The following is a 15,412-nucleotide window of genomic DNA, read 5'->3' as shown; positions in this document are numbered from 1 at the left end:
TAATCTGTTTCCTCCAAGTGTGTCTGTAGCTGTTTGGCCACTACACGTTCGATCACCTTGCCCAAGAATGGTAAATTGGAGACTGGGCGAAAGTTGTTTAAATCTTGGGGATCCAAGGAGGGTTTTTTCAAGATGGGCTTTATTACCGCCTCCTTGAGGGCAGATGGCAATGCACCCTCTTCCAAGGAAGCATTTACCACCGCCATGATCCCTTCGCTCAGTCTCTCTTTGCAGCCTACAATGAGCCATGTGGGGCAAGGGTCACACAAACAAGTGGTCGGTCTCACAGTAGAGAGCACCTTGTCCACTTCCTCAGAGGGAAGAGGCTGAAACCGATCCCACCGGACTGGATCGCAACTGATCGCCTCTGGCCCGCTTCCTGTGTCCACGGCGTGCGGAATTACGCTCTTCAGGCGATCAATTTTATCAGCAAAATGTTTTGCAAATGCGTCACAGGAGGCTTTAGAGTGCTCCATGGGTTCCTGGGCAGCTGGACCGACCAGGCTTCGGACCACTTGGAACAACCTCCTGGGACAACATTCTGCGGATGCAATAGAGGCAGCAAAGAAGCCCTTCTTTGCTGCCTTTGTTGCCACTTGGTAGGCTGCTATTGCTGCTCTAACCAGTGTCCGATCATCCTCGAAGCGAGACTTCCGCCACCGGTGTTCTAGCCGTCTCACCTCCTGCCTCAAACCCCGCAACCGTGGTGTATACCATGGTGCGGTCTGAGTTCTATTCAGGGGGAGAGGACATTTCGGAGCCACCCGGTCTATTGCCCCGGTGAGCTCCCTATTCCACTCTGTCACCAAGGTTTCGACCGGGCGGCCTTCAGACAGCTCCAAATCTCCCAGCGCATTCAGGAATCCAATTGGCTCCATCAGGCGTCTGGGGTGGACCATCCGAATCGGTCCCTGTCCCCTGCGGAGGGTGTGTGGCAATAAGAGGTCCATTTTCACCAGATAGTGATCTGACCATGACACGGGGTTCGAAGAAATAGCCCCCATTTTCAGAGCACTACCACCCCCTCCAGAGACAAATACAAGGTCGAGAGCATGACCAGCTACATGGGTGGGCCCACAATTACTAAGGTGCAGTTCCCAGGAAGTCATGGTTTCCATGAAATCCCGAGGGGCTCCTATGAGATCCGTCTCAGCATGCAGGTTAAAATCCCCCAGAACCAAAAGGTTGGGAGAGAGAACCTGCACAGCCGAGATAACCTCCAGCACCTCGGTCAGGGAGTCAGCTGTGCAGCGGGGTGGGCGGTACACAAGAAGAATCCCTAAACTGCCCTTAGGGCCCAACCTCCAGTACATGCAATCAACAAACTTGGTCTCATGGAGAGGGGGTCTGGCAAAAATCAAGGACCCCCGATAGATAACTGCCACTCCCCCTCCCCGCCTACCAATCCTCGGCTGCTGCGCGTACTGGAAACCGGCTGGACACATGGCCCCAAGCACAGGAGTTGAGGCCTCGTCCAGCCATGTCTCCATAATGCATATCAGGTTTGCGTTCTCATCCATGATCATGTCATGGATGAGAGATGTTTTCTGTACCACAGACCTGGCATTACACAACAGCAGTCGAAGATTGGTTGGAGCTGTACATCCCCCAGTTATCTTCGGGTCATGAGCAGGCCTGGAACAGGGGATGGATATTATGCATTATCTCTCAATAATGAATATATGTTATATATGAGAAAAATCCAACACAATTTCCGAATGCCTAGAGAAGGAAATATGCCTTGATCTTAATCTGTTTCCAAAAGAGACTAAGGAATGACAAATGAGTTAATAAATTGCTCAATAAACCTGGAAGAGTGATCCATTGGTATTCATCACTTATTACAACTACATTTTTATCCCACCCCTCCTCCAAAGAGTTCGGGGCAGGATATATTTCTCCCATTTATCCTCCCTTTATCCTGTGAGAGAGCGGCTGGCCCAATGTCACTCAGAAAATGGCATTGCTGAGCAGAAATTTGAAGCTGGGTCTCCCAAGTTCTAGTCTGACAATCTAGTCATTAAGTCACATTGGCTCTCTTTTACACATGTATAGCAGATCAGATGACAGAAAATAAGGAATGACTATAGCAAGATGTTGTAGCATCTTCCTCATACACTCAAGTTGATTGCTACAAACTTAGATTTTTTAAAATTAGTAGACAAAAGAAAAAGATATTAGACCAGACTTTCTGAACCTAGTGCTGTCCAAACGTTCTGGATCACAGTGTCCATCATTGCTGATTATTGGAGAGGTTGGCTAGGACTGATGGGAGATGTAGTCCAAAATCTCTGGAGGGCACCAGATGGGAGATGGCTGAATTAGATCAGTTAACGGAAAACAGGTCTGACAATGGCCATGATATGCCAAATAGATCCTCTTTGATTAGAGGCAGCATATTTTTGATTCCTGGATGCTGGAATCACGGGGCACTGCTATAACATCATGCTCTTGCCTGTGAACTCCCCATGACATATAGCTGGCCACTGGTAAGATGCTGGATTAAATGGACCCTTGGTCTGATCCAGAACAGCAATTCTTATGCTTTGTACACATGTAAAGCTTCTCTAGAAACATGATTCAAAGCATTCCCTTCCTCATGTCAGCTGCATTCGTACGTCATTAAAAATGCTCTGTTAGATGTTCCCAAACTGTGGTCTACGAGCTTTATGCTGGTGGTCCATAGTGTGTTTTTGAAAAGCAACCGCAAGAGCAACGGCTGCTCCAACATAATGTAAACCTGGGCTTTGCACACGGCCAGGGATGCCAACAGACGGGTGGAATGGGTAAATCTTGAGGTCCCCCTCTGCAATTTCTGTGAAATAAACTAGCCTCGCCCCGCTGCTCCAAGTCCCCGCCTTTCAGTGACATCAGAGCTGTAGGCCTGGGGTCCAGAAATTGCTAGGAGCCCTGCACGCCTTCCTGCCAAAGGCTGATCACCCCTATTCAGGAAAGCCAGTAGTGGAGGCAGCGGCAGCTTTTGCCCCAGGCCTTTCTCCTCTCCTCCATGAAACAGTGAGCTGACTGGTCAGATGGGATCTTTTCTCCATCTTCACTCCTCCCTCCTTCTTTCCCTTGCATGGCTGGGTGGTGGTGGTGGTAAAAGGAGCAGGGTGGGGGGGAATGAGTGGTCTTGGTTGGGTGAGGAAGGGGAGGAGGAGGATGGTGTGTATCAGGAAGTCCCCTGCCCCCTGCCCCCCAACTGCCTAGCGAGAGGGGATGCTGCAAGGTCCCCAGGAATGAGTCTCCTCCTTTGCTCTCATGCCTTCCTACTCCCTCCCTCCATCATTGCTCTTGAAACTTCCCCATCAATGCCCAAACCTATGCATGTTTACTCAGAAGTAGGAATGGAAAGATATGTCTGTTTCGGTTCTCTCAGTTTCTCATTTTTCCAATGTTAAATTCAGTTCTCTATATTTTTATAGCAATCTGTGATTTTTTTAAAAAAAATCCTCATGAAAATTCTCCACCATTTTAGTGAGAATTTCTCCAAATAAATGTAATTTTTGTAGGCAGTTTTGACAAAGGTACACATTTTTGCAAGCCATTTCTCATCATTTTATGCCTTTTTGCACGTTATTTTCACTCATATGTTCATTTTATACACATTTTCCCCTAATATATGCATTTTTGTAAATGTTTAATTGGCAAACTGTATCCCAAAAATTCTAATAAATGCAAATTTCAGATGGCTGTGTTTTGGTTCTCATATTGTTTCAGAAATTCTGATAAATTCTGCTTGAAATGCGAACTGAATTGAAATTCTCACCCATCCCTACTCAGAAGAAAGCCCCACTGTGTTCAATGAGGCTTACTCTTGGGTAATATAGGACTGCAGCTACAATCTTCGAGAGAAGGGTTCACCTGCTGTTTGTTATGTACCCATTATGTTAGCTTTCAGCTTTCCTTCAAGGAGCTCAAGGTTCTCCCCCTCCTCAATTTTTCCTTACAATAGCCTTGTGAGGTTGGTTAGGCTGAGAGAGAGTGACTGGCCTAAGGTGAGCTTCATGTCCAAGTGAGGATCTGAACCCTTGTCTCCCAGGTCCTAGCTCACTTAATCTCCTTCCATCTTGCTCCATGTTCTTGAAAGGAAGATGCAGAAGTGAGCAAGCTGTCAGGATAGGGTGACGGACATACTCTTTCCCCCTAGAGTTGGAAGCTTATTCAGCCCCTCATTAACACTACTCTGCAGCATCTTTAAGACAAACCAATTTAGGTTGCGATCCTATGCATCTTGGGTATTCTCTTGCACACTTGTGAGCCCTTACCCTGGGCATGTTCATATCATCCATAAAGACAAGGAGGCGCTTTCCCATTGGGGGCCCATAGGTCTCTTTGGTCCGTTTTTCCACATTTGCTTCCAAGTTTCTTTGAATATCCATTGAGGTAGTGCGAGAGGAGAAGTTAATGATAAGCAGCACCTGAAAGGGGAAGAGGAAAAATTACCACTTTGGAAATGAAGGCTCATACCAATGACCTCCTATATAGCAGGCAGAGGTAAGAAAGTGAAGAAGTGGTTATATATGTGAGAGTTATGGGATAGATTTAAATGATTCTGAAACAGCTTCCCAGAGGCATATCTGTCTGGCCACTGTGAGAACAGGATGCTGGACTAATGGGCCATTGGCCTGATCCAGCTACAGGCTCTTTTGATGCTCTTATGTTCTTTGTTGTTGCAGAGAATGGGCCATATCCAATATGCTCTGACCACTAGTGCTACAGCCCTTGTGCTAGCAGATTGCACAAAAAGGTATCCAAAGCAACAGGTTTGCTGGTGGAAGCTTGTTGCGCAACAGCTGGTTCTTGTTGGGCAATCTGTTTCACAACATTCTTTGGTAATGCACTTGAGTTTTCCCTTGCACAACAATGTTCCGCCAGCGCAACAAGTATATTGCTAGGTGACTTTGATTTGGCACTGCATCGGACACAACCCAATTATCTTAACATTTCAGGTACTACATACAAGCCCAGTAATATTTCTCCGCTCATTTGGGGTTTTTTGGTAACATTTCTCCATTCACTGAGGAATCATGATTTACAAATGCATTTTAGTATTCAGCTGGTGACAGCAAAGTATGTTAGTGCTCAATTCTGAAAAGGAGACACGGTGTGGATGGGTAAGATATGAGAAATTATGAGAATAAAAAATCCTCAAATGATTTTTATTTATTTGCATTAACATCCCATCCTTCCTCCAAAGACCTCAGGGTGGCATACAAGATTCTCAACTTCCATTTTATCCTCACAGCAGCCCTGTGAGGTAGGTTTCACTGAGAGAGGGTGACTTGCCCAAGGACAATGATATCAGGAGATATTTTTGAAAACTTACTACAAATAAGATAAGAAAATTCAAAGCAATTTAGTAACATAGGATAAGCGATGTAATATTTGGAAACTTGGGAAACCTTTCTTCTCTTTTGTTTCTTCTTCTGTTGCTATAGAAAGGGAGGTGGGATTGTTTTAAACTTATATTTAATCTCTTATACTTATAGAAGATCACTCAAATTTGTTCTAGGTAGAGAACAAAAATTCAAAAAGCGAATCATTCCAGTATTATTTGATTTGTGGAAGATTATAACATTTGTACCAGTTTACAGAATAAAAAACTTAGTTTTTAAATTGCTTTTTAACCCACATAATTGTCTAGGGGCACAATCCAATTTATATTTATTTATTTATTTGTTTATTAAACTTGTATACCACCCCATAGCCAAAGCTCTCTGGGTGGTTTACAATAACTAAAAACAAATACAATTTAAAATACATATTTTAAAAACAATTTAAAACACAATTTAAAAATTTAAAACAATATAGAACACATGCTAAAATACCTTGGAGAAGAGGAAAGTCTTGACCTGGCGTCGAAAAGATAACAGTGTTGGCACCAGGCGCACCTTGTCAACTACATCATTCCATAATTTGGGGGCTACCACTGAGAAGGCCCTCTCCCTTGTTGCCACCCTCTGAGCTTCCCTTGGAGTAGGCACCCAGAGGAGGGCCTTTGATATTGAACGTAGTGTACGGGTGGGTTTGTATCGGGAGAGGAGTTCCATCAGGTATTGTGGTCCCAAGCCATGTAAGGCTTTATAGGTTAAAACCAGCACCTTGAATTGAGCTTGGAAACATACAGGCAGCCAATGCAAGCGGGCCAAAATCGGTTTTATATGTTCAGACCGTCTGGTCCCTGTTACCAATCTGGCCGCTGCATTTTGCACAAGCTGCAGTTTCCGAACCGTCTTCAAAGGCAGCCCCACGTAAAGTGCATTGCAGTAATCTAATCTGGAGGTTACCAGAGCATGGACAACTGAAGCCAGGTTATCCCTGTCCAGATAGGGACGTAGTTGGGCCACCAATCGAAGTTGGTAGAAGGCACTCCGTGCCACCGAGGCTACCTGAGCCTCAAGCAACAGAGATGATTCTAGGAGAACCCCCAAGCTATGAACCTGCTCCTTCAGGGGGAGTGCAACCCCATCCAGTACAGGTTGGACATCCACCACTGGGCTGGGGGGAGTTGGACGCAGCAGCCCCCAGCTGAGCTGGCAGGCTCCCAGCACCACTGGGCTTCACCAGCAGAAGCCCTCCGCTGTGGCTGAGATGTGCCACCACCAGGGATGGCCAGCCCAGCGAAGAGAGAGCTGGTTGGAGCCCTGAAAATGGGGTATTCCAGGGGCATGGCAAGGGAGGAGCTGAGAGGGGGGGACTTATGAAAGATCCTCCTCACATTTGGAGCCCTCCCCTGGGTCCCGATCTGGCCAAAATCTCAGCTGGGCAAAAGGCCAGCGGCATTAAAAAATTGTAATGGGAGTCTACGGGGAGCGCTCACTCCCTGGGAGGCCGATTCGTGAGAACTGGCTTCTTCCTTCCTGCTCATGCATGCAGCTTTTGATGGAGCTGACACTCAGCCAGGCCAGTGGCTTCCAAGCAGGAAGAGGATACTGGGGAGCTTTCCGCCAGCTCCTCCTCTACTGGCCCCCCCTTTGTTACCTTCCCATCATTTGGATCGCTCTGCCTGACACAGTCTCTTAAAATGTTAAGCCAAGTGGGTATATTATTTAACCAACTAGCAAAATGCAGCCATTAGTGAAGGAGACAAAGGCTGCAAACTGAAACACATTTACCTAGAGCACTAAACCTCACTGAATATACTGGGAGTTGTTGCTGAGTACACATGCACAGGACATGCATAGCATACAAAATGTGGGGAGAGGACATGCATTCACCAGAGATTCTGGGGACCTGGGTTTAGCAAAGGATCTGTCCCCAACACCCATTCCTCAGCTACATTAAGCAGTATCTATACATGCAGCACTTCCCACTCAGCTTTTGCTCTTTGTCTGGATGGCAAGCAGGACACTGCTTACCTACCAGGAATAGGAGATGGAGCTTCTTCCCTTGCTGCAGATTATCTGGAAATGAAGCAAAGGCTAGCTCTGGCACAAAGAATAATAGCTGAACAAATGGTGGCATAGACTTGTTCCATAAAATCTGGACTCTTACATTTGTGTCTGGATTTAGTTTCCTAAGAAAGTTCTGCGTTGTTGCCGTCTTTGAAGTTCCAGATTCTCCAACCAGAACAACGGGATGTTTGATTTTTACCATCCTTTCTAGTAGCCAGTTTGTGCGGGTTGTGTCCACTGTGGGAACTAAAGGGGGATGTTAATTTGGAATATATCAGAGAGCAATAGGAAACCAAGTAACGTAATAAGGAGGAATTTGCCTAGATACACAATGCATAATCAGACCAGTATAGAATTCAGTTAAAGGCACAAGACTTGGGAGATACTCACCTGCTCAAGGCTCAAACCTATATGGTCATTGTCCTCTGCTGAAGAAGGATAGAATGCACAACTGTGCTTACTAGCTGCATCTGTAAATACCATCTGTGCCCATACATACCCTGAAATTAGCCTATAGCTTCACACTACCTTTCCTGTCCTATCCAATGAATCTACAGGATCTGAAGGGGAGACTCACCACCAGCCTCTGGTTGAAATGGACGAGGAAGAGTGCTGCCTTTGAGGGTGGAGGGAAGAGAGCTACCTACTTTTGCTGCTAGACTGTCCTTCATGTTCTTGAACGGACAGATGGGGTTGTGTTCAAGGTGCAGAGCTGGCCAGGCAGGAATCTCCCCCCAATTTTTTTTTTAAGTGTTTTTTAATTTGTATATAATGTTTTTAATTGTTGTAAACCACCCAGAGAGCTTCGGCTATGGGGCGGTATACAAATGTAATAAATACTACTACTACTACTACTACTACTACTACTACTACTACTACTAATAATAATAATGTACTGCCTTCAAGTCGATTCTGACTTATGGCAACCCTATGAATAGGGTTTTCATGAGGCTGAGAGGCAGTGACTGGCCCAAGGTCACCCAGTGAGCTTCGTGGCTATGTGGGGATTTCAACCCTGGTCTCCCAGGTTGTAGTCCAACACCTTAACCACTACACCACACTGGCTCTCACATAATAATAATAATAATAATAATAATAATAATAATAATAATAATAATAATACAGGAAGGTCAGGGAGAAAGTGCTAGCCTGAAGCTCTTTCCATGAAAAATAAGAACAGAGTTCCATGAAGCCCTATTACTTTTCAGCTGACAGGACCAGAACTGGATGAGACTGCTTCCACTTGAGTGACTAAAGAAGGCCTATTTGAATGGCCCTGGCCCATGCAAGAGGCAACCATACCTACTTCCACTGAATCAGACCAGTGGTAGAGTGCAGTGAAGGACACAGAAATGAAATGCTAAATGTTAACTCCTCTGCTTTTTTGCCAGAGTAACATCAATTGATTCCATTCTCTGACCCAGTAGTCTCTTCTCCATCCAGCAGCTTGGAGACCACAAAGAAGGTTCCTAGACACACCATTTTAGAAAGGAACATTCGACACTTAACATTCAGTGTGGGAGATACCTAGACACGAGTTGTCTCCGCCCACTGCTCAGTAAAGGCAGGGTCATGTGATGACGTTTTATAGATTTAGGATGGCTCGAGAGGCTCCACTGCCAAACACAGAACAGAGAACATGTAAACAAAAACTTGGGGGGGAAGCTTTACAATAATGTAATAGAAGCTTCCTCTGAGAAAGCCAAGTAAAGATGAATGAAAGTATGCAGTAGCCAAACCATGGCAATTTTGGAAAGACCAAACCATACCAATTTTGAGTAAACTACACAAAGAAAACAACAACGTTGAATGCCTCCCTCACACTAAATCAGAAGGAACCTCATGAAAAGTAACCAGTGTTCATTCTCTGTTCAGTGGGAGGAAGGCATCCAGATATGGGACATGCTCAAGCCTACCTCCTGTATGGAGGGGCTGAAAGTGGCCAATTAAGATGATGGGAGCACATGTTGTAACACTCTGCTGCTGAATGCTGCCTCATTTGAGGCATAGGTATTGGTTTTATAATGCCTCATGAATATATTCACTGATAACCCTACAGTTCTCCTATTATTCGAGAAGGCCACACTGGTGGTGGAACTAGCTGTGATTTTAAGCAGTGAGAGTAGATGCTGTGCTGATTGTACAGAGGTCTTGATCCACCTAGCTAAAGTGGCTTTGGAATTTTTGGGCCCAAGACAGAGGGATTAAAGGAAACTAGGTGGCTGGCTGTTTGTCTGAATCACCTGGATCTCTTAATTTGAATTTTGAATGCTGTAAGCACACCCAACTTGTGCCAAGGCCTCTCAGAATGGTGAGAAAGATTAGGGCAGAAGGAAAGAAGAATTGATTCTTGATAGTGGTGAAACAAGGAATGAACTTTGGGAACAAAGGATGGGTCTGGCTGCAGGATAACTCCCATTCTGAAATTGCATTAATGGTCTCATGGATAAAGCTTTCAGATGTGATTTCCCTCAGCATAAGCAAACGGTGCTTATGAGATTACAACATCCTGCTCACTTTAGGACAGCTTCTGCTTGATGGTGAAGGGACCTCTGTCTTGTACCCCCAACAGTTTATATAAGCACTGGCCAGTCTGTTGGTTCTGAGAAGCATGTATGAAGATGGATAAAGGGTGGAGAATTTCTAGGTTAGGCTTATTGCTCTGAACACCAGTCAGTTTGTGCTGTGGAAACCTCTGATGGAGAACAATATTCCTGAATCACTTGTCCCCAACAGCATGCCATGCACCTTAATAAACTGGCATCCATTGTCATCACTGTTCTTGTGGGTTCCTGTAGGGGATTCCCCTGCTGAGGCTGTGTGGCCTCAGCCACCAATGGAATGATACAAATGTTGCTGGGGATAGGAAGTCTCTGGTGAGCCTTGCACATGATGTCACTATGGAAGAGCAAGAGGAGCCACTGGAGGGGTTGCGTGTGAAACCTTCCCCATGGGACTACTTCAGTGCAGGAAATCATGAGGCCTAACAGATGGACTATGGTCTTAAGATCCTTCATAGCCTCTGGAAATAAACCACTGTGGGAACACACACTGGAAGACTAGCAACAGCCCTCAAGGCAGCAGGTGAAGCAGCACTATCCACGGTGCTTTATGAACACTTCGTCATAAGCTTAACACGATTTTCTTTAAAAAAAATTATGTATGGGACTGACATTTTCTCTTTGGAGCCATGCTCAGACCTCAGGAAAGTAAAACAGGGATGAGAAGAAGAGGATGTCAAGTGGGATGACAGACTAAAGGGAGGAGGGGGATGCTGACTGAGGGAACATAGAATCTGAGAAAAGAGGGACTAGAAGAAAAAAACAAGCTATAAAATATTAAGAAAATACTAATGGGAAAACTGAGTGAGGAAAACTTCTCTGAATGTAAATGAGACAAGGAAGAAACGAGTGGGGCCTCCTGAACCAGCTTAGGTGTACAAAATGTTGTCATGTGACTCTGCCTGTCCTGGAGGATGGGTGGAGACAACCCACGCATGGATGCCTCCTTTCCAATGGACAAGGCAGAAATAGGTTTGCAATCTGTAACTGATTAATTGGTGACATTAACTACTCCCACCAAATTATGCGAAGCTTAATTCACACTTACCCAGAATGTTGATAAATTTTACTTCGGGTGAGTGAATATATTCAGGAACCAGTTTGCTCCAAGGAACCCACTTTTTCAATTGTCCCTCAAAGTGAAAGTCAAATAAAGTTGGAAGTTGCCCTGGAGATAAATAAATCATAATGCTTAGATACATATTTGTGGTTAAAGATTAGCTATTCAAACCTGCTGGAGATATTTGCCACCAATACGGGGGAAAGGAGACACCCAATATAGGATGCCAAGAAGCATCATGTTTTATGTATGATCCAAATAATTAAAAGCATGGAATTTAGACCCAAAGGACTGGCAAATAGAGTGTAAGTGTGTGTGTGTGTGTGTGTGTGTGTGTGTGTGTGTGTGTGTGTGTGTGAGTGAGTGAGTGAGTGTACACACACACACACAATCTTAGTTTCCATTTTATGTTATCTAGATGCCTTTTGCCTTTTGTGTAGCACCGGCTGGAGGCAGAATGTTCTGCAATTCAGGGAATCTACTTCCTCCCCTAGAAACTGATTTCACCTACTTCTTGTTCCAAGGATGAGACATAACTTCCATCCACTGAGGAGAAGGAAACTTCAGAGTTAAGTTCAACCTTCTTATTTTTTCAATATTTTTCTCCTCCTACATGCTCTATAGAAAGTCCCATGTGCATCAATGCACTGTTCACCTTCCATTGAAGAAGACCCAATTTTCAGTAAGTAACCAAGCAGGAACATAATATATAATCATAGAATAGTAGAGTTCTATAAGGCCATCAAGTCCAAACCCCTGCTCAATGCAAGAATTCAACTTAAAACATACCTGACAGGTGGCTGTCCAGCTGGCTCTTCAATGCCTGCAGTGTTGGAGAGCCAACCACCTCCCTAGGTAATTGGTTCCATTGTCATACCACTCTAACACTTAGGACGGTTTTCCTGAAGTTCAGCTGAAATGTTTCTTCCAGTAACTTGACCCTATTATTCCATGTCCTGCACTCTGGGGCGAATAAGAAGAGATCCCGGCCCTCCTCTGTGTGAGAATCTTTCAAGTACTTAAAGAGTGCTATCCTATCTCCCCTCAGTTTTCTCTTCTCAAGGCTAAACATGCCCAGTTCAGTCTTTCCTCATAGGGGCTTTGTTTCCAGTCCCCTGATGATCCTCACTGCCCTCCTCTGAACCTGTCCAGTTTGTATACATCCTGATTAATTGATTGGATTGATTGATTGATTGATTGCATTGCATTTGTATACCGCCCCATAGCTGAAGCTCTCTGGGCAGTTTACAACAATTAAAAAAAATAAAAACAAATATACAAACTTAAAAACACATTTTTTTAAAGAGCAATTTAAAGTGCCTTCTTAAAGTGCAGTGTCTAGAACTGGATGCAGCACTCATGTTGAGGCCTAACCAGTGCTGAACAGAGGGGAACTAGTACTTCACATGATTTGCAAACTATACTTCTGTTAATGAGGCCCCAAATAGCATTTTTCAGCCACATCACACTGTTGGCTCATATTCAGCTTGTGATCAACAATAATCCCAGGCTCCTTCTTGCATGTAGTATTGCTGAGTCAAGTATTCCCCATCTTATAACTGTGCATTTGGTTTCATTTTCCTAGGTGTAAAACGTTGCACTTATCCATGTTAAATTTCATACTGTTGTTTTCCACCCAATGATCCAGCCTATCAAGATCCCTTTGAATTTTGTTTCTGTCTTCCAGAGTATTAGCAATGTCCTATTTCACATACTTATTATCTGAAAAACATATTAACATTTTCTCTTTACTTCCAAGTAGCAAAGTCCTTACTCTACATCCCCCCAATACAGCTCTTTCTGCTGCTCAGCATGGTTGAGGTTGGTCAGAAAGACCAAGATGAATGCTCCATCAGTGCCACTGGGCTAAATGGACAAGACATTGGCTTCAGAGTCCCTCACTTGGCTGGAGGCAAAGCCTTTCTCAGCCAACCATTAAAAAAATTGGTAGGCTCCCTTCCCTTATTCACTAGATATGTGCTAGGAAACAAGGGGATGGATCTTGTTAGAAGATAAAAATTCCTGTCAGAAATGCTGACTAAACACTGAAATTGAGAGAAGTGCTGAAGAAAAACTCCTTGTCTCTGATTGGACAGGGCTAGAATGTACCATTGGTATCACTTGAAGGGTGATTTTCTCAGGTGGTCTGACATCATGTGGGATATAGCGCCATCTAGCGTCTGAAGGCAAGAATGGATCGAAGTCAAGACCTGGGGCATCAAGCCCCTCCCACTCCAGTTCATTCGTGACGAGACCGAAATGAGATATATCTGAAAAGACGGAAAAGGCCAATGGGCCTAACAGCAAGGAAACATTGTCCCAAATAATAACCGAAAGATCATAAGCATTTTAAACAGTTCCAAAAGGGTCTTGACTTGGCTAAATGGCTTCAGTATAACTCTGAAGAGTGATTAGCAAGGTATCCAAAACACCAAATAGCCTCCAACAGGGAGGGCCATGATATCAGACCACCTGAGAAAATCACCCTTCAGGTGATACCAATGGTACATTTTCCTCAGGTGGTCCTACATCATGTGGGATGTACCAAAGCAGCCCCTAATAGGGAGGGAACGCACCCTGGCTACTTGTCATAAATAACCTGTTGTAATACACGCCTCCCAAAGGAGGCATCGGCAGAAGCGTAACAGTCTATCTTATAATGTCTTATGAAAGAATTTGGGGTAGACCATACAGCCACTCTGCAAATCTTTGCCAGAGGGGCATTGGTTGCAAAAGCAGCCGTACTGGCTTCTGACCTAGTTGAATATGCCATTATGTTACAAGGCACTTGCAGCTGAAGCGACTCATAGGTCAACACAATGCAGGCACGCAACCAACAAGATAATGTAGAACTGGACACCTTTTTCCCCAGAGTACGAGAGTGAAAGGATACAAATAGTGAATCCATTAACCGTATGTCCTGGGTTTGAGACAGGTAGCGAGTGCCAGGCCTTCTCCAGTGGATGGACAGGATCTGGACAGAACGAAGGCAGAACAATGTCCTGGTTACAGTGGAACGCCAAAACGACCTTGGGACAGAAGGAAGGATCTAGATGCAGTACCACTGAGTCCTTATGGAAAATACAGAGCTGGCGGGCTGAGGACAGTGCCCCCAACTCTGAGACTTTTCTCGCCGAGGTGATTGCCACTAGAAACAGGACTTTGAAGGCCAAAAGTCGTAATGGCACAGATCGAAGGGGCTTGCAGGACCTTTGATAAACTCCACAAAGGAAAGTGGTGACAAACTGCTGGTGACAGTAGGGCGGCCCCCTTCAAAAAACGTTTGACAAGTGGGTGAGAGCCCATAGGAATACTAGGAGATGTGACAGAGAGAATAGATGATATGGTGGTGGTGTAGCGACGCAAGGTGTTAGGTTTAAGTCCCATCTTCAGGCCTCTATGTAGAAATTGCAGTAGCTGTTGAACATTAGCCTGAGATGGTTTTACATTTTGAGAGTCACACCAGCTAGAGAAGGCAAACCAAGTGCTCTGGTAGACACGAGAGGTTGACTGTTTTCAAGGTGCGAGAATTGTGTCCACAACTTCCTGAGACAGTCCTGAATGAATCACACCCACGGGAGCTTTTTAAAGTGGTTCGTGGCCTACTCCATCCAGGCCTACAAGATACGGCAGATACATCGGTAGCTCAATGTAATAAATTTGCTGAACACTTCCAGCATAAGATCTCATGCATTCGCCGGGACTTAGACTCCTATTTAATAGCAGTTAATCCTACTGAGGTGTCCGGAGCACAGTCTTGTCATGTTTTGTTGGATGAGTTTCAGTTGGTTCAGTTCGAGGACGTGGACAAGGTGCTTGGACAGGTTCGTGCGACCACTTCGGTACTGGATCCTTGCCCCTCTTGGCTAATTAAAACTAGCAAGGAAGGAACAGTTGGCTGGGCCAAGGAAGTGATTAATGCCTCTTTACGAGAGGGAGTGGTCCCTGGCTGTCTGAAAGAGGCGGCAGTGAGACCACTCCTGAAAAAACCTTCCCTGCACCCAGAGGATTTCAGCAGCTACAGACCAGTAGCCAATGTTCCGTTCCTGGGCAAGATCCTGGAACGTGTGGTTGCTGACCAGCTCCAGGCGCTATTGGATGAAACCGATTATCTAGATCCATTTCAATCGGGGTTCAGGCCTGGTTTTGGCACTGAGACTGCCTTGGTCGCCCTGTTTGATGACCTATGTCGGGAGAGAGACAGAGGGAGTGTAACTCTGTTGATTCTCCTTGACCTCTCAGCGGCTTTTGATACCATCGACCATGGTATCCTTCTGGAGAGGCTTGCGGAATTGGGAGTTGGAGGCACTGCTTGGCAGTGGTTCCGCTCCTACTTAGCGGGTCGTCTCCAGAAGATAGTGCTTGGGGAACATTGCTCGACACCGTGGGTTCTC

At 45.1% G+C, this 15,412-nt stretch overlaps 1 protein-coding gene across 4 annotated transcripts in view; it reads right to left on the bottom strand.

The window, feature by feature from the left end:
* The window catches only part of DNAH10 (dynein axonemal heavy chain 10), a 206,647-nt gene that overhangs the window by 67,440 nt on the left and 123,795 nt on the right, over positions 1-15,412 (bottom strand). For all 4 annotated transcript variants that reach the window (XM_061602405.1, XM_061602408.1, XM_061602407.1 and 1 more), the window contains 3 exons: positions 11,007-11,126; positions 7,498-7,643; positions 4,269-4,421 (listed from right to left, as the gene is read on the bottom strand). In XM_061602405.1, coding sequence (XP_061458389.1) covers positions 4,269-4,421; positions 7,498-7,643; positions 11,007-11,126 — 419 coding nt within the window. The remainder of the gene's footprint in view (positions 1-4,268; positions 4,422-7,497; positions 7,644-11,006; positions 11,127-15,412) is intronic.

The sequence above is a fragment of the Rhineura floridana genome, chromosome 19, assembly GCF_030035675.1.
Source record: "Rhineura floridana isolate rRhiFlo1 chromosome 19, rRhiFlo1.hap2, whole genome shotgun sequence".
NCBI classification, from domain to species: domain Eukaryota; kingdom Metazoa; phylum Chordata; class Lepidosauria; order Squamata; family Rhineuridae; genus Rhineura; species Rhineura floridana.
The sequence above is the reverse complement of the archived record's forward strand: the minus strand, read 5'-3'. Positions and strand labels throughout refer to the sequence as shown.